This window comes from Mesoplodon mirus (assembly GCF_964341445.2).
Source record: "Mesoplodon mirus genome assembly, chromosome: 15".
In the NCBI taxonomy this organism is placed as follows: domain Eukaryota; kingdom Metazoa; phylum Chordata; class Mammalia; order Artiodactyla; family Ziphiidae; genus Mesoplodon; species Mesoplodon mirus.
The window spans coordinates 43902347-43922017 of record NC_138991.1 but is presented as its reverse complement, the minus strand read 5'-3'; the positions used below and the strand labels follow the sequence as shown (position 1 = coordinate 43922017).

General features: G+C 48.2%; 1 protein-coding gene across 2 annotated transcripts; it reads left to right on the top strand.

Annotated features, from left to right (window-relative positions):
- Positions 1–12982: 12982 nt before the first annotated feature.
- Positions 12983–19597, top strand: MAPK3 (mitogen-activated protein kinase 3; the record flags this gene model as incomplete). 2 transcript variants are annotated; one of them, XM_082643439.1, is made up of 9 exons in its annotated part: positions 12983–13158; positions 14216–14398; positions 16228–16417; positions 16614–16730; positions 17031–17145; positions 17526–17657; positions 17818–17927; positions 18024–18178; positions 19009–19597. In XM_082643439.1, 8 exons carry the CDS (start codon positions 12983–12985, stop codon positions 18144–18146), a joined length of 1146 nt encoding a protein of 381 aa, XP_082499565.1. In that variant the 3' UTR covers positions 18147–18178; positions 19009–19597. The 2 variants fall into 2 exon arrangements, with proteins under 2 accessions (XP_082499565.1, XP_082499566.1); XM_082643440.1 differs by lacking the exon at positions 19009–19597 and adding an exon at positions 18887–18991.
- Positions 19598–19671: the final 74 nt, after the last annotated feature.

The following is a 19671-nucleotide window of genomic DNA, read 5'->3' as shown; positions in this document are numbered from 1 at the left end:
TTGAATGTTAACATTAATTAAATGCTTATTTTGGTGATGTCAGAAAAATGACAGAGAAAGGACCTATGAAAATTCACTCCTACATAAGAGCAGTAAAGAACCCAGCAAAAATTGTCAGAATCAACTTTTTAAAAACTCTATAAATTAACCAAAGGCTAACAGCAACTTGAGGAATGCTTATTCAAGAAAAATTGCTGAATCTTGGTGAGAACACTGAGCTTTGTGACATTTTAACTTGCTTAAGTCCTGTCCTCTACTCTCCAGCTCTGTTGAAACCTTGAAAAATAGCCCACATTCCCAGTACAACCTGGCAGACACTGGAGGGAACAGAATGGAGCTGGAGCACTTTCCAAGTCTTTTTTTTTTTTTTTAAATTGAAGTATAGTTGAATTACAATGTTGTGTTACTTACTGCTGTACAGCAAAGTGACTCAGTTATATATATCCTTTTTCATATTCTTTTCCATTATGGTTTATCACAGTTCCTTCCAAGTCTTATTTCCAAAGAATTGCCATTATTGGCACTGTCTTGTGGCTCCTTGGAAGACCCAGCTTACAAGGCTGTCTGTATTTTTTGTTTTTTTGCAGTACATGGGCCTCTCACCACTGCGGCCTCTCCCGCTGCGGGGAGCACAGGCTACAGACACGCAGTCCCAGCGGCCATGGCTCACGGGCCCAGCCGCTCCGCGGCACGTGGGATCCTCCCGGACCGGGGCACAAACCCTTGCCCCCTGCACCGGCAGGTGGACTCCCAACCACTGCGCCACCAGGGAAGCCCCCAAGGCTGTCTGTATTTGACTTCACTTGGAGCTTGCCCAGTTTGAGAAGTCCTCTTCCCAGGGGTCATTTGTCAAAAACAGTTAAAGGCAAGTGTTTTAACTTTGCAGCTGCCTGAGGTAGTAGATAGATGTTAGGGCAAACAATAGACTAACCAAAAAGCTTTAGAGGAAAAGCTAGGGGAGATAAAAGCTCTGAGATGACGGTTTGAGGAGCTCTGCATTCCCATTCCCCAGAATAACAAGCAAAATTGATGAAAATTATTTTTTTAAAAAACTTAAAATTTCTGGAAGTTGTACTAATGGCACATAGCCAATGAAGAGACATTTACTCAGGAAAATCTACTAAAACTTGGTAAAACTAGGAAGAGTCTGTGGCATTTGAGCCAAAAGAATTCCCTCCCTCCCACCCTCCCCCCAGCTCATCTTAAAGGAAACTCTGCCCCAGGTAGGTGTGGCCAAGAAGATGGGGCTCCCTCTCCCCTCAGCTCCCAATCAAGCCTTACCATATCTCACGAGGGACAGGCTGCCAGGATTTTTCATCCCCTCCAACTCCAAGCTGAAGAGGCTAAATTTCTGGTGAGTGTGGCAGAGAAGTAGGGGGTTCCCTTCCCCCATGCATCCCCTACTCATAGGATGGAGGCTCTGTCCCTGGTGTGATGGTCCAAGGACACTAGGGTCCCAACCACCCTCATCCCAGCTTGCTTGTAGAGCAGAGATCCAGTGCTGGCAGAAGCAAGCCAAGAAGACCAGAAGCTACTGCCCTAGCCAGTGCCCAGAGTAGTAGTTGAGAGACTTTGACCAGGGAGAGATAGTCCATAGAAAAGAGACTTGAGGCTCTCCCCAAAGGAATTGACTTTATTTGAAATTTAGTATAGGAAAGCTCAAGCCTAAGGGCACTCTCAAAAAAAAATAGCTCTTCTTAATTAAGAACCATGAGGCTAAACCATAAGCCACTTAATTCACCAGAGAGAACCAGTGAAAGAGACAGCTAAAAAGAGACCCCCTCCTGGGGTCAGAAAAAACCTCAAAGACCAGGCTTAACACCTACCCCTGCCCAAATTTAATTGAATCAGACTGCGGAGCAATATATGCCCCAGGGCATTGTCAAAAACAATAGAGCAATCAGCCAGTAGTTAGTGGAGCCTAATAGGCAGTGTGTAATATCAAATGAAGCAGACAACTTACCAGAGAAATCCGGAAAGAGACAAAGAGAGCCTGCTATAACCCCTGTCATCCCAAGGTGACAAGAGCTGAAACAGGAAGGCAGAGTCCAAGGCTATGCCCTTCAAGGAGCAAGACCAGAGCTTTCACGGTGAGGGAAAACTAACTAAAATAGCCTAGTCAAGTCACAAAACAAACAAGCCAACAACAGCAAAAACAACCCCTAGGGAGGGAGAAGGGGAATCAGTATCCAGAGTTGCTATAGTACCTAAAATGTCCAGTTTTCAACAAAAATTATGAAACACGTAAAGAAAAAGTGTAACCTATGCACAGGCAAAAAAGCAGGCCAGAGAAACTGCCTGCGAGAGGGACTAAATGTCCAATTTAACAGGCTTCAATGTAGCTATTATAAACATGTTCAAAGAATTAAAGGAAACCATGCTTAAAGAAATAAAGGAAGGTATGATGATGATGTCTCATCAGATAGAGACTAGAGACTACCAAATAGAGATAAAGGGGTGGAAATTATTTTTTTAATAACCAAATAGAAATTCTATTTGAATTTGAAGTTGAAATGTACGTTAACCAAAAGGAAAAATTCATTATAAGAGTTCAACAGTTGATTTAAACTGGCAAAAGAAAGAATCAACAAACTTAAAGATAAATGGATAGAGCTTATGGAATCCAAAGAACAGAGAGAAAATGGAACAAAGAAAAGTGAACAGAGCCTCAGAGAAATGTGGGATGCCTTTAAACACACCAACATATGTGCAATAAGAGTACCAGAGGAGAGGAGAGGAGAAAGAGAAAGGAGAAAGGAAAAACATTCGAAGAAAACTTGGCTAAAGATTTCTCCAATTTGCTGGAAAATGTTAATCTATACCTCCAAGAAGCTCAACAAATCCCAAGTAGGATAAATGCAAAGAGATCCACATCCAGACATATCATAGTAAAAGTACTGAAAGATAAAGAGAAAATCTTGGAAACAGCAAGAGAAAAAAAAGATTTATCACATGCAAGGGGGTTACAATAAGATAAACGGCTGGACCTAAATGTAAGAACTAAAACTATAAAACTCTTAGTGGAAAACATAGGCATAAATCTACATGACTTTGGAATATACAACAGTTTCTTATCTAAGAAACCTATGTACAAGCAACAAGAGAAAAACTAGATAAATTGGAATTCATCAAAAGTAAAACATTTTGTGCTTAAAGAAAATGAAAAGAATCCAGTGAATGGCAGAAAATATTTGTGAATCATTTATCTGATAAGGGTCTAATATTCCAGAATACATAAAGAACTTTTACAACTCAACAACAGAAAGACTAACATCCCAATTTTAGAGTGGACAAAGGACTTGAATAGACATTTCTCCAGAGAAGATATACAAATGGCCAGTAAGCACAAAGCCTTCAGAAAAATGCAAATAAAAACTACGAGATACCATTTCACACTTGCTAGGATGGGTATTATAAAAAAAGACAAATAATAACGGTGTTGGCAAGGCTGTAAAGAAATGGAAACCCTCATGCACTGCTGGTGGTAATGTTAAATGGTGCAGCCACCATGAAAAAGAGTTTGGCAGTTTCTCAAAAGGATAAACAGAGTTACCACATGATGCAGCAACTCTACACCTAGATATATACCCAAGAGAACAGAAGACATATATTCACACAAAAACTTGTACACAAAAGTTCATAGCAGCATTATGCATAATAGTCGAAAGTGGAAACAATCCAAACGTCCACCAACTGATGAATAGATATATAACTGTGGTATCTGCATACAATGAAATATCATTAAGGCATAAAATGAAAATGAAGTACTGACATATGCCAAACCCTGGGTGAATCTTGAAAACATGCTAAGGAAAAGAAACCAGATGCAAAAAAGCCACATATTATATGATTCTATGTATATAAAATGTTCAGAATAAGCAAATCCATAGAGACAGAAGGGTTCAGTTGTTGCCAGGCTGCAGGGTTGGGGGAATGGGCAGTAACTACTAATGGGTATGGGCAGTAACTACCAATGGGTATGGGCTTTCTTTGGGGGATAATTAAATTGTTCTGGAATTAGATAGTGGTGATGGTGGCACAACCTTGTAAATATACTGAAAACCACTGAATTGTACACTTTAAAATAGTGAATTTTGTGAGTTCCCTGGTGGCCTAGTTGTTAGGATTCAGCACTTTCACTGCCGTGGCCTGGGGTTCAGTCCCTGGTTGGGGAACTGAGATCCTGCAAGCTGTGGCCAAAATTAAAAAAAAAAAAAGGTGAAGTTTATGGTATATGAATTATATCTCAATTCAAAAGTTGAATATTAGTATGCACAATGTAATTTAATCTAAAAATATACTAAGCATGAGAAGTCAAACATAAACACTACTTTGTGATTCCATTTATGTGAAATCCTAGAAAAGGCAAAACTAAAGTAACAGAAAGTAGATCAATCATTGCCTGGAAGAGAGAATCACTGGAAGGGGGCTTTTTTTTTTTTAAGTCTTTTGGCTGCACCACGGGCGTATGGGATCTTATTACCTCACCAGGGATCGAACCCATGCCCCCTGCATTGGAAGCGCAGAGTCTTAACCGCTAGACCTCCAGGGAAGTCCCTGGAAAGGAGCTTTTTAATTTGAAGAAATTGTTCTATATCCTGATTGAGGTGACTGTTACATAATTGTATTGAATTACCAAAATTCATCAAGCTATGATGTATATGTAAAATGGGTGGATTTTATTGATTGTAATTAATACCTTAATTTTAAAAACAACAAAAATTTGATGTCAGCTTAGGGAGTCACCTCTTATGATAAGAGACATATAACACCTATATATTTTTTGCAGTTTTTAAGGCCTGCATATTTAAAAATCTCTAGGGGCTTCCCTGGTGGCGCAGTGGTTGAGAATCTGCCTGCCAATGCTGGGGACAGGGGTTCGATCCCTAGTCCAGGAAGATCCCACACGCCATGGAGCAACTAAGCCCCTGTGCCACAGCTACTGAGCCTGTGCTCTAGAGCCTGTGAGCCACAACTACTGAGCCCGCGTGCCGCAACTACTGAAGCCCGCACGCCTAGAGCCCGTGCTCTGCAACAAGAGAAGCCACCACAATGAGAAGCCCGCACACTGCAACAAAGAGTAGCCGCTGCTCACCACAACTAGAGAAAGCCCGCACGCAGCGACGAAGACCCAACACAGACATAAATAAATAAATAAAATTTATTTTAAAAAAAATCTCTAAAACTTTACTGTACCTAACTTTGTGAAGTAGACAGAATCAATTTATGATCCCATATTTGGATTTGATAAAACTAAAGTTTAGAAAAGTTATGCCACCCACCCAGGTTCACATATTAAAAGCATTTAAATCTCAGCACCCCTATGAAGTAAGTACTGTATCCTCTTTTTCAGATGAGAAAACTGAGGAAGAAGTTAAACAACTGATTAGTGGTGACAGGATTCAAACTCCAGCAGTTTGATTCCAGGACCTAAATTTTTGTTTTGCTTTGTTTTTTTATTTTTTTTTTAAATTAAAGGAAAGCAAAATGACATGAGTCAAGTAATATACATCTGCAGGCTGAATATGGCCTTGGGTTACTTGTTTACAGCCTCCAGTGAAGAATCAGATAGACAGGTGTTTGAGTCCCAGGCCTGACACTTATCACAGGTGTGGTCTCCAGCGAGTCACCCAAGCTTTCCGCCCCAGCTTTCCCATGTGTGAAAAGAAGATGACATCTGTTTCACAAGGCTTGTGTGAATATCAAATAAGATCATGTGCCCTCAAAAATCTAGCACTTGGGAGGCACTCAGTTTTCCCCTTCAGTTTAGCCATTGCCTACCTGGCCCTAAGGTACTCAATTTCATTGTGTGTTGAAATAAAATAACCCAAGCCTCTGCAGTTAATAGGATTATAGCTCATCTCTCCGCAGTTCTGGAAAGTGAATTCACGGAGGCAGAAAGAGAAGGGAACTTGCAGTCCCCACACTTCTAATTGCTGTGTTCTACCACTTCACAAGTGAATCTCTGACAAACTGTGCTAAGTCCCATTAAAGAAAAGAACACTGTGAGGAGGCATATGAGGTTCAGGGAAAGTCTCTGTGTGGAAGAGAATAAAATATTGGACCAATACAAGGGAAGCAATACTCCTACTATACTCCCACTGGTCAGACTACATATAGAAAATGGTATTCTATTTTGGGTGCTGCATTTTTAACAGGAACACAGTCAACCCTGAGCTCATACAGAAAAGTGCATCCCAGCTGACAAAGGGTGTGGAGACCATTCCATAAATATTCAATTCTCTCTTTCAACAAATATTTATTGAGTGCCAAACACATCTTGGTACTGAAGAGGGTTGCAAAGTAAAGACACCATCATTACAGCCTTCAAGAAATTCTACCATCTAGTAGGAAGGGCAAGATGAGCACATAAATAAATATAATACACATTTGACATTTGCTCTAAGACCTAAGAGCTGCAGATGTAGCATACGTAGCTGGAGGATACCAGGAAACACTTCATCCTGGAAATGGAAAGGATTCCTTTTATTGAAAAACCTGCATAACGGGCATCCCAAATAACAGAAATTGCATGAGCAAAGGTACAGAAGCAGGAATATGTATGGTATGCAAGCCATTGAGAAACTCAGTTTTCCTAGAGAGAAATGTTCATCTAGGAAATGAGCCTGAGAAAGATAAGATTTGGATCAAAGGAAGTAGGGCCTTAGATGTTGGTAAGGAATTTGGACTTAATTTGGTAGTTAAAGGAGGAATGAAGAATCTCTAAAGAGAAACATTGTAATGACACTGTTATTTTGCCTGTCCAGCACTTTCTGAGGATAGCACACCAATTTTCATTAGGAAAACCATCCCTCCCCCAGACCAGTTCATGTCATGCAAGTAGAGATAACTAAATCCCCAGTTCTACATTGATTGGTTCAGGGATTTGCACAGGCTCCAAACAGAACCAATAACCAATGGGAGTCAAATCTGGCATTTTTGTTACAAGGAGACAGAAAGACAGAGATGAGCTTTTCCCCTGCTGGAGTTACTGGAATAAACATCAGACATGAATCTGGACCTGCTGGCAGCCATCTTGCCACCATGAAAGGAACCACCAGAGAATGGAAACAATTCAGAAGAAAGCAGAGGTCAGAGGTGGGACCAAAGTCCTGATGACATTGTTTAAGTCCCTGGAGGTAACTGTGCCTTAACATCTACCTCTACATTTTTCAGTAAGTAAACCCATAAATTTCCTTTCTTATTTAAGTGGGTTTGAGCTGATCTTTAACCACTTGTTACTGAAAGATTCCTGCTTCATACACACCTTATAAGCTCTGTGTCTTAGGCATATCTGAGGAGGAAGAAGACTGAAGAAAAGGAGGCTAGTTAGTACAATAGTAGTAACGTCATACAATAGTAGAGGCAAAGTGAAAGGAGGAACCACAAGGAAACATCAGACACACTCTCCAAAAGTGTCAAGGTCAAGAAGGAGCAAAAAAAAAAAAAAAAAACCCACTAAGGAACTATTCCAGATTAAAGGAAATTGAGTGATAACAACTAAATGCAACATGTGATCCTGATTTGGATCCTGAGCTAGAAAATGGACATTATGGGGACAGGTGGCTGAAAAAGACCTATAGATTAACTCTGTTCATGTTAATGTCTTGATTTTAATGATTGTACTGTGTTTATTTAAAATGTTAACATTTAGGGAGTGTTGATGAAGGGTATACAGAAACTTTTTGAACTATTTCTGCAACTTTTTGGTAAGTTCTGAAGTTAGTTAAAGAGTTAGAAAGTAAAAGAATAAAAACATGAAATTAGGGTTTTTTAAAATATTTATTTATTTATTTGGCTGTGCCGGGTCTTAGTTGTGGCATGTGGGATCTGGTTCCCTGACCAGGAATGGAACCTTGGCCCACTGTATTGGGAGCGTGGAGTCTTAGCCACTGGACTACCAGGGAAGTCCCTGAAATTAGGGTTTGATCAATGGTAGAAGAGATGGCTTTGGGAAATATTGTGATAATAAAATGACAAGGAGTTGGCTAGACGTGGAGAGAAATGGAAAATGAGAAAATAACAGGGTTCAACTCTGAGAGAATGGTGGTCGTCCTGAAACAGAGTCTGTAAGAGAAGCAGGTTTGGGAGTAAAAAGAATGACTTTCATTGGACATCCTGAATTTTCTATATCACCTTGTCTCCAGGTGAATATGTCCATCAAACACTGAAATTTTGGAACTGGAACTTGGATGAAAGGCAATGGCTAAGGAGAGATTTAACATAAAGGAAAAGCTTGACATCACAGGAGTATGATATGACTAAGAGAGAGACATCAAGAAAGAAGGCTGGTGAGGACAGCCCAGGCAAGGAGCCCAGTGGGGGCAGGCAAAGCTGACCACAAAGATTTCAGAGAAGGGATCAGCTGAAGAATGCTTATACCAGGGGAGAGATGTTTAGACCCAGCTAATCTCTCATATATGAAGAAGTGTCACAAGAAAATTATAATGAGGTTTTTTTTGGATTTAAAAAAGAGATCAGTATTTAAATCTTAATAAATTATTCATTGTGTTCTGACCCCTATTCCTGTACATTTGCTCCTTTCTCGGTTTGTGCTGGTGAGCTGAGTTAGCTGAAATGGGATTGTTCATTTGTGTTCTTCCAATGTTACTCGCTTGTATTACCCTGAGCAAATTACCAAATGGCCTCTCTTGTGACCTTGACATCACAAAGAGATAAGAGCTGGTTTAAGACTTAGTCTAGGTTGGGACTTCCCTGGTGGTCCAGTGGTTAAGGCTCCATGCTTCTACTGCAGGGGGCGAGGGTTCGATCCCTGGTCAGGAAACTAAGATTCTGCATGCTGTGTGGTGTGGTCAAAAAAAAAAAAAGGACTTAAAAAGACTTAGTCTGGGTGGATCCAGAGGCTGTGGAGGTACTGCACTACGTGACAGAGGAAATGATTCTAAAGTTCCTTCCAACTCCGTAGTTCAGTGAGCTGCTGCTTATTTTTTTTCTGTTAAATATTTATAGTATCTACTTCATATGGCTGCTATGAGGATGACAGGAGATAAAGTACATAAAAGTGCCTGGCACAGGGAATTCCCTGGCCGTTCAGCGAGTAGGACTTAGTGATCTCACTGCCAGGAACCTGGGTTTGATCCATGGTCGGGGAACTAAGATCCTGCAAGCCGTGCAGCAAGCCAAAAAATAAAAACAAAAACAAAAAAAGTGGAGTATTGAAGTCTCCAACTATTAAAAAAATAAGTGTCTGGCACAGAATAGATGTTCAGTCTCTATTAGTTGAATATGAATTTATGAAATAGACTAAGAAATCCCAATACAATCTCCAAGGGAGAAGGAAGTACCAACCCCAGCCACTAGAGGGGGCTCTCAGTCACACGCCTTTAAATGAGGCTCAGATACAGCTGAGGTGGCAGGCACCCCTCCGGATACACCAGCCTTTCCCATGCCGGGAAACTCACTCCTACTCAGGAAACCTGGCTCCACGCTCAACTCCATGGTGTTTTCTCTGAGTCACTATATTCTCCCATAGTTGCAAAATGATCTGGCAAAAGTCCCTGAAAGTCTTTTACTGCTTACTGAGTAACATCCAAACTTCTTGCCGGAATCGGAGGCCTTCCTCAACCTGGCCCCAACCTACCTCTCCAGCCTAAACTCCCCTTAACCCTTTATACTGCAGCCACACGGGACAAATCATGCTCCTGCCTCTATGCGGTGGTTCATGCTGCTCCTTCTTTTTTTTTTTTTTTTTGCGGTACGCGGGCCTCTCACTGTTGTGGCCTCTCCCGTAGTGGAGCACAGGTTCCGGATGCGCAGGCTCAGCAGCCATGGCTCACGGGCCCGGCCGCTCCACGGCATGTGGGATCCTCCCAGACCGGGGCACGAACCCGTGTCCCCTGCATCGGCAGGCGGACTCTTAACCACTGCGCCACCAGGGAAGCCCCATGCTGCTCCTTCTTGATGCCTTTCCTCCATACTGTCCTTCTGAAACCCTACTTCTTTTTCAGAGAGGCAGATGCTACCTCCTCCATTATTCCCTCCTCACTTCTCTAGAGTGATCTCACATCTATATATCACATATATTACATCCATCTATCCTGTATTAAATTGATTTCTGTATGTGCATCTTTTCTCTTTTTTTAATTAATTAATTAATTTCATTTATTTATTTTTTGGCTGCGTTGGGTCTTTGTTGCTGCGCATGGGTTTTCTCTTGTTGACACAGGGCTCCTCTTCGTTGCGGCGCGCGGGCTTCTCACTGCGGTGGCTTCTCTTTGTTGCGGAGCATGGGCTCTAGGTGTGCTGGCTTCAGTAGTTGTAGCACACAGGCTCAGTAGTTGCGGCTCGAGGGCCCTAGAGCGCAGGCTCAGTAGTTTTGGCGCATGGTCTTAGTTGCTCCATGGCAGGTGGGATCTTCCTGGAGGACCAGGGCTCGAACCCATGTCCCCTGCATTGGCAGACAGATTCTTTTCTTTTTTTCTTAACATCTTTATTGGAGTATAATTGCTTTTGGCAGGCGGATTCTTAACCACTGTGCCACTAGGGAAGTCCTATCATTTCTTTTTAAGATTAGAAACTCGATGAGTAGAGAGGCCAGTGTGTAATCTGTCCAGGATAACATAGCAAGTGGCAAAGATGGGATTCTAATCCAGGCAATCTGACACCAGAGAGCTCTTGCTCTTCACCACTAATTCACACCATACAGTAATCTTTTATCAGCCCTAGTGCCTAGCTCAGAGCTTTGCACACAGTACCATTCAATAGCTTATCAAATGAATAACTAAAAAAAAAAAGGATCTAATTAGCACCTCTTGGGTTTTTTTGTTTTTTTTGTTTTTTTGTTTTGCGGTACGCGGGCCTCTCACTGTTGTGGCCTCTTCCGTTGCGGAGCACAGGCTCCGGACGCACAGGCTCAGCGGCCATGGCTCACAGGCCTAGCCGCTCCACGGCATGTGGGATCTTCCCAGACCGGGGCACGAACCCGCGTCCCCTGCATCGGCAGGCGGACTCTCAACCACTGCACCACCAGGGAAGCCCAGCACCTCTTTTTTTTTTTTTGGTGGTACGCGGGCCTCTCACCGCTGTGGCCTCTCCCGTTGCGGAGCGCAGGCTCAGTGGCCACGGCTCACGGGCCAAGCCGCTCCACGGTATGTGGGATCTTCCCGGACCGGGGCACGAACCCGTGTCCCCTGCACCGGCAGGCGGACTCTCAACCACTGCGCCACCAGGGAAGCCCTACCTCTTATTTTTTAAAGGTAATTATTTATTTATTTTTGGCTGTGTTGGGTCTTCGTTGCTGCACGCAGGCTTTCTCTCCGTGCGGCGAGCGGGGGCTACTCCTCGTTGCGGTGCGCGGGCGTCTCATTGCGGTTGTTCTTCTGTTGTGGATCACGTGCTCTAGGCGTGCAGGCTTCAGTAGCTGTGGCGCACGGACTTCAGTAGCTGTGGCACATGGACTTAGTTGCTCCGTGGCATGTGGGATCTTCCCAGACTAGGGCTCGAACCAGTGTCCCCTGCATTGGCAGGCGGACTCTTAACCACTGCGCCACCAGGGAAGTCCTAATTAGCACCTCTTGAACCTTCACTGACTTGTGGGTTATTGGGAACCAGCAACTTGGTCTCAATCTGAATTAGAGCCTCACCATAGATCTAAGTATGAGCAATTTCAGAATCATAATTACAGGTCCATTTTGTCTCTTGATCTTTAATGCATACAAGGACCTACTCCCAGCTTCTAAGGAAGACAAAAACAACATTACTTAAGCCTAGGAGGTGTGTTTCTGTGAAGGTCCCAGCTCACATTTTCACTGTGAAGTGAGGGAGATGGACTGGATGGTCTCTGAGGGCCCTCTCTTCAGTTTTAACAGACTATGATTCCGGGAGACAGAATGAAATTAAAAAGAGCCTCTACTTATGTGTCAGAAGATACCATGTTGAGTCTCAGCTCCCCAACTCTCAGGTTTCCCATTCAGTAAGAGTCGATTCATCCATTCAAAATTTTCTGAGGGTCTGAGTTTGAGTGTAGGGGTGAGGGGTGGGGGATACAGCGATGAACAAGACAGACATGGCTCCTGCTCATCCAGCTCAGAAAAGCAGATGACATCTGCATTGTGGGGTTGTCCCAATGAAGAAACTGAAGTGGACCAAGTATTGTGTAAAGTCTAGTACAGAATCAAAAGATGATGATCTTGACAGGATTGCCAAACCCAACTACAACAAAAACGTTAGCTATCTTGCTGTTTTTGAGAAAAACCTAATAGTATATTTTCACCAAACCCAGTCAATGCAGCTCTCTCACCTCTCCCCTGCTCTCCATGTAAGGATAGGCTGGGAGTATCTGTCCTCAGGATACAGGCACAGCCTGGTTGCTGAGGCCAGGTCCCTAGCCCACTCAGATAGGCCTCCTTCTGAAAGCCATTACGCTGGGAGTCTGGAAGCCTGGGTTTTCCAGCTCTCAAGTCACCTTGTCCAGCTCAGGTTTCAGTTTCCTCATCTGTGAAAAGCACGCCACATCTGTGAGGCATCCATCTCCCACCGCCACTGTGAAATATGCATTGGATCACTTAGCATCGGGCCTGGCTCCGGGAGGCCAAACTCCAGAGGGCTGGTGAGGGTTCCCTTAAGGTTCCATCTCGAAGCCCGGGCCACTCCTCCGGCTGAGTGGGGCTGGCGGGGGCAGTGGGGCCACGTGGCCCGGTCTTGATCCCCGGTCCAGCACTCATTTGCTGGGTGGCTCTGGGTGAGGTCACCGGGCGGCCCTACTGGTCTGCATTCGGGGGGAGGGTCTGGACAGTCTCAAGATGGTCCTGGGGAGCTTCTAGGTTGACTGGAGTAGACGGAGCCGACAGGTGCCAAGGACCAGGCTCCTTAAGCTGGGAGCGGGGTGGGGGTCACGTGACGGGGACGGGCGGGGGCGGGGCCTGGCGCGCCAGGCTCCGCGGGTGACAGGGCGGGCGGGAAGGGGCGGGGCCTCGGGCGGGGCCGCCGGGGGAGGCGGGCGGGCGGGAGGGGAGGAGTGGAGATGGCGGCGGCGGCGGCGGCGGCTCAGGGGGGCGGGGGCGGGGAGCCCCGGGGAACTGACGGGGTCGGCCCGGGGGTCCCGGGGGAAGTAGAGATAGTAAAGGGGCAGCCGTTCGACGTGGGCCCGCGCTACACGCAGCTGCAGTACATCGGCGAGGGCGCGTATGGCATGGTCAGGTGAGGGGCGTTCTGGGGGAGGGGGCGTCTTTGGGGAGGGGGCTCCGAGGGAGGGGGCAGGGAGGGTTGCTGAGAGCTCTCTGGGCCTTGGGGACTCTGAGCATCCTGAAGAAGCTGAGGCTTCAGGAGGCTGGGAAGCGTCCCAGGGAGAGGGCCTTTGAGTGCTTTCTGGGGGAGGGGGCGCTGCGTAAAATCTAAGGAGAGGGGGCTTGGGAGCTTTGAACCCACCATTCTGTAATAAAGAGAGGGGCATCTGAGTATATGTGGGGGAGCTGTGGGGACCTTGAGGACCCTATAGACACGGGTGAGGAGAAGAGAATAAGTCTTCTGGGGGAGGTAATATCCTTAGTGAAGGAGTGAAGGACCCTTCACTGGGGAGAGGATGCCTTGGAATCCCCCCTCAGTGAGGCTTGCCAAGGAGTTTGGGAGAAAAGAGCAGAGCTCAGGGCTAGGCAGGGTGGGGTGGGGCTTTGGGCCTGGGGCCAGGGACCCAGTGAGCAATGAGGGGTCCAGGAATGCCTTCCTGCAACTTTTCGGAGGGGTCTGTGAGTTCTCCCAGCCCCACTGGGTGCTCTGGGCCTTTGTTCATCTGGGAATAACTCTGCTGCCCAGGAACCTCCCTCTGACACCCACCCCTGCTCTGCCTATCCCTTCTCTCCAGTCCCTCCTATGATTCCCTCCTTCTCACTGTATTTGCCTCACTGTACGTCCTCCACACCTCCCACCCCCGGGACCTGCCTTGGGTTGAGGGAGCCCATCCTGGGAAGGGGAGGATGAGGGGTCAGGGCAACTAGAATGGAAAGGGTTGAGGAGAGGGGAAGTCAGTGATCGGTCAGTCTCTTCCTCTGTTTGTGAAGTCACTGAAGGGCTGCCTGGCTGGTCCCCAGCTTTCTCCCTGGAGATCCCAGGCCTTCACAGCAGGAAGGAACCAGCATTGTTTATGACTGGCCAGAGCCTCTCCTGCTCCCTCCCCTCCCTGCCAAGACCTGGGTGGGGCCACCAGGCCTGGACTCCCCCTTTCGTAAGGCCACGCCAACAACATCTCTGGCCCTCTCAGCTCAGCTTACGACCACGTGCGCAAGACTCGAGTGGCCATCAAGAAAATCAGCCCCTTTGAGCATCAGACCTACTGCCAGCGTACGTTGCGAGAGATCCAGATCTTGCTGCGCTTCCGCCATGAGAACGTCATCGGCATCCGAGACATTCTGCGGGCACCCACCCTGGAAGCCATGAGGGATGTGTATCCTTCACCTTGGCCAGATGGCTGGCCAGGCACAGCCTCAGAGCTGGGCTGGGAGAATGTTGGCTTGTTTTCTGTTTCCTTCTTCCCTACCACCCTCCAAAACAAACCCAGTAAAAGAAACTTTCCAGCAGTAAAGAGGCCACAGAGTGTAAGAGGACGACGGGGAGGCCTCAGATGAATCCTGGCCTGCTGCAGCCAGGCAGTATGGCCCTGGGCAAGTCTGTTCTCTGAGTTCTGCCTCAGTAGGGGGCTGGGCAAGATGGTCTCTATGGGAGCTTTGTCTTCTGACATCTGCAGTTCTGTGATGAGATCCAGCCTCTGCCCACAGTCAGTTTTTTTGTTTAACAGACGGTGATTCTTTCTCCTCTGGGTCCTCAGACTGGAAGGAAGGCAGGAAGGAAGAAAACTGCCCTTTTTGGAGGGGCTACTATGAGTCTGGTGCAGTGCAAGCCGAGTGCTTTGACATTTCTTATTCTAACTCCCAACTGCCCTATGAGATGGGTCTCATCAGCTCCATTTCAAAGATGAGGCAACTGAGACTCAGAAAGCCTCAATAAAATCAAGTGCTTCTGTTGCTACCTCCTCCTTTCCCCCAAATGAGAACCTGTCCTCTCTCTGGGACTTCCTGCTCAGAGCCCCACCCCAATCCCCTGTGGACTTGCACCTTGCCCCGGGAGGGACAGCCTTGCCTTTGTTACCCTCCCCCCATATTGCTTTCCTAGTTTGTTGTCCACTTCCTGCCTGGCTCAGTGAGCAGCTTATAACACCCATCACCTCTCCCCTGCCCCACCCACCCCAGCCAGTCCCAGTCCTCCACCCAAGAGTGAGGATTAGTATTGCACCGTCTGCAGCTTCCACCACAAACCGTGGGCAGGAAATCTCCACACTCACCCCCAGCTTGCCGTGTGACCTTAACCAGGTCACTGCATCGTGTTGGGCCCCCTCATCTTTAAAACAGTAGGGTTGGTCCAGGTGTTCTCAGAAGGCCCTTTGGAGGCTGATTCTGAAAGACAGCCCTAATTTAGTCTTCCAGAAACAAACCACATGACATTTATTTGTTTATTTATGTGTAGTCTTTTTATCTTAGAATATAAAAGGACATTTACTCCTCTGTCTTTGGAGGTATGGCCAAGCACCCTGAGTAGGAGCGTGCAGTGGGGAGTTTCTCCTCATCGTCTTGCACAAACCATTCCCATAACGCAGGCATTTATTTTTAAGCAAACATTTATTGCATGCCAGATGGTGTTCATACATTATCTCATTTAACCTTCTCAAGAGCCACGCGGCTCACGCTTTTATAACAGCAGTACCAGTTCGTGTTTGCCGAGCACTTACAACATGCCAGGCCCTGGGCTGGCTGCTCTGCGTGGGTCATCTCTCAGCTAATCTTCACAACCACTTTCTAAAGAACACTTTTTTTCCCTTACTTTACAGATGAGGAAATAGAGGTGCAGACAGGTTGAGGCCATAAAGCCAATGAGCAGGGCAGTGGGGATTCAGACACTGGCAGGTGAACTCCAGAGTTACCGCTCTTAAATGGGACATTCTCCTGCTTCCCACAGTTTATTAGCCCTATTCTCCCAGTAGGGAAGCTGAGGCCACAGAACTGAAGTGCTTTGGTCAGGGTCACTGGCTGAGATCCGGCAGAGGCCTTGAGCCCTACTGCTAAGTATGGGCCTTGCCCAGCTCATGATATGAGTTGGCAAATCTGTTGAGTCCCAGGGGCATCAGCTGGAGGGATATGAAACCTGTTCACCAAAGGCTCTTCTTCTTAACCAAGTGCCTCTCGCTGCCCCCATCTGGGGGGTCTCTGGCACCAACCTCAGCTACATTGTGCAAGACCTGATGGAGACAGACCTGTACAAGTTGCTTAAAAGCCAGCAGCTGAGCAACGACCACATCTGCTACTTTCTCTACCAAATCCTGCGGGGCCTCAAGTATATCCATTCCGCCAACGTGCTCCACCGGGATTTAAAGCCCTCCAACCTGCTCATCAACACCACCTGCGACCTTAAGGTCAGAGGGTTGAGGGCCGGTCTCCTCCTACCCCTGGGGTCTCAGGCTTGCAGGTGCCCAGTACCACCCCCCCACCATAGGTAGGAGAGTTCCCTTCGCAAACAAAGGGAACAGCATGGGCAGAGACGCGGTGATATGATTACTTGGGCCCAGGAGGCCTTGAGCACCGAGCTCAGTAGCCTGGCTTGCATTCTAGATCTGTGATTTTGGTCTTGCCCGGATCGCCGATCCTGAGCACGACCACACTGGCTTTCTGACGGAATACGTGGCCACACGCTGGTACCGGGCCCCAGAGATCATGCTTAACTCCAAGGTAGGGGGGCCACCCACCCCTGAAGGGAAGGGGCTGCGTCCCACAAAGCCCTGGAGCCGCCTCTAAGCCAGGCACTGATCCCCCATGATGCAGGAAGTATACCCCCAGGTCTTGTCACATTATTCTGGTCCTTGGGCTCTGGAAAGAAACTGTGGATTAGCTCCTCTGGGCCTCTGCCCTCTGCCTCCCTGGCTGGTGTTGAACCTCGGTCGGGGGTTGTGGGTAGGCCCAAACATCAGGGTTGGCTCAACAACAGGTTGAGGCTGGCCCAGGAGCCCACCACTTTCTCCTCCTCCCCAGGGCTACACCAAGTCCATCGACATCTGGTCTGTGGGCTGCATCCTGGCTGAGATGCTCTCCAACCGGCCCATCTTCCCGGGCAAGCACTACCTGGACCAGCTCAACCACATTCTGGGTGAGGGGGGACTGGCCAGCTGAGTGGGAGGGAGATTTCACTTATTGGAGGTGAGATTTCTTTAGGGTCAGTGAGTCTGTGGGAGTCAGGTCAGGGGGACGACCATGTGTGGGGCCCCTACAGCATTTCACAGTAGTTCACTGAGGTATAGATACTGTCCCCATTTGATAGATGGGAACAGTAAGGCTACATACACCCCATGCTTAGGAAGTGCTAGGGCCGGGATTTGAACCTAGGGCTGCCCGAATCCAGACCCCTTGCTCTTCACCACCATAGTACTGGCTGGTGGCCTGGAGCAGGTTGGTGGAGGCTCTTGTTCCTGGCGCCTTCTGTTCCCAGAAGGGAGAGATTGCTCACCAAGTCACCTGCTTCACCTACAGGTATCCTGGGCTCCCCCTCCCAGGAGGACCTGAATTGTATCATCAACATGAAGGCCCGAAACTACCTACAGTCTCTACCCTCCAAGACCAAGGTGGCCTGGGCCAAGCTTTTTCCCAAGTCAGACCCCAAAGGTGAGAGAGATTTGGGGGCTGGTGTGTGATAAAAACCGGGTGTAGAAGAAGGTACATGAGCCCAGTAGCTACCTGGGCCTCTGGACACAGAGAAGAAAAGCAATGCTTCTGGGAGCTCCTCTGACCTTCCCTTTGACCCCTGACACCTGCGCTTCCCTAGCTCTTGACCTGCTGGACCGGATGTTGACCTTTAACCCCAACAAACGGATCACAGTGGAAGAAGCACTGGCTCACCCCTACCTGGAGCAGTACTACGACCCAACAGATGAGGTGGGCCAGCCACCAGCAGCAGGGCTGGCAGGTAGGTGGATGGGTGGGCATCCCTCAGTCCCTGTCCTGAGCCTCCCCACTTCTTTGCCACCCCAGCCAGTGGCCGAGGAACCTTTCACCTTCGACATGGAGCTGGATGATCTACCCAAGGAGCGGCTGAAGGAGCTCATCTTCCAGGAGACAGCCCGTTTCCAGCCTGGGGTGCTGGAGGCCCCCTAACCTGGTCAGATGCCTCTGCTCCCTGGGGCCTGGTGAGTGCCCCCCACCACCCATGCACAGATTCACCCTGAGACCAGGGTGCCCAGCATGCCTCCACGCAGTCACAAGCTTGCTCACGTCCATGCGCCACGTGTACGGTGGCAACAGAAGGGCCAGAGCCTGCCTCAGCCACAGACCTGTGGTCGCCCAGCCCCACATGTCTCCCACCTGTCCACACCTTGCACACTCCAGCCCCAGGTCACTGAGGGCCCCCTCTCACCCATCTGAGGAGCGGAGCCAGGCTTTGGCTCCCCCAGGATGGGCAGAGAGGCAGGTGGGGCAGTGATGGCTTTGGGAGGAGCTGGCAGCACCCGGCCTGACCCACATGCCAGGCTTTTTCACACCTGGCGTCCAGGTCAGCAGTTCCCATACCTTTGGGGGACCCGGCTGGGGCTACCGCCACCCACACTGCTCTCTGTCCCTCCTCTAGTTTCCTCTCTGTCTCTGGCCAGCTGTGGCCTAATAGCAGCAAGGCAGACACACCTGGGTTCAAAGCCCGGCTCTGATACTCAATAAGGGCTGTGTGATATTGTGCAAGACACCTCACCTTTCTGCAGCTCAGTTTCCTGGACACAGTCCTGATAATGAGAGCAAACACTTCCCGAGCACCAAGCATTGTTGTAAGAGATTTGCATGTATTAACTCACTTAGTCCTTATAACAGTACCTTGAAACGGGTACTAATGTCATCCGCATTCACAGATAAGGAAACCCAGCCGCATCACACTCAGCTGTGAGGACGAAATGAGGGAAGTGGAGGTCGGGCTCTGGCGGGTCCGCTCAAGGGTGCTAATGGTTCCTTTCCTGCCTGCCTTTTTGTTTAGGCCCTGCCTCCTGCCTGCCCCTCCCCTGCCGGACTGTTAGAAAATGGACTCTGTGCCCAGCCCAGACCCCGACAGCCCAGGTCGAGGCAGAGGGCGGGCCTGGCCACCTTCCTTTGCTTTGCTCAGGCATCCTGCTTCAGGCAGGCCAACGCGCCCTCCCCCCTCACCTGAGGACCTGAGGGGCTCAGGTGGCCCCAAAGCCAATTCCCCTCTGCTGCTCTGCCACCGTCTGCCCGGCTCTCCCAGTCTCTGGTAGTTCTGGAATTCAAGGGCTCTGGCTGCCCCGAGACCTACTGAGGGGCAGTGGGGGAGGGACACGGAGGGCACTGAGTGGGGACTCAGGGCCAGCCCTGCCCCACTCAGCTCATTAAGACCCCACCCCATTTTCCCTGAAGGAACATTCCTAAGGCTCAAGGACTAGTGTCCCTGAGGAGGAGACCTAAACCCTCCCCCACAAAGCTGCCACATCTAACGTCCCCGCTGCTTCTGTGTGTGGGTGAACAGAAGTGGAGGCGGGGGCACATGGAGAGCCCAGTGCCCCTGCCCACCCCGTGCCTGTATCTAATATATAAATATAGAGGTGTGTCTATGGATGGCCCTGGCTCTGTCTGTGTTCGCCGATGCCCTGACCATAACCCTTGCTGCTTTGAGGACTGAGTCTCC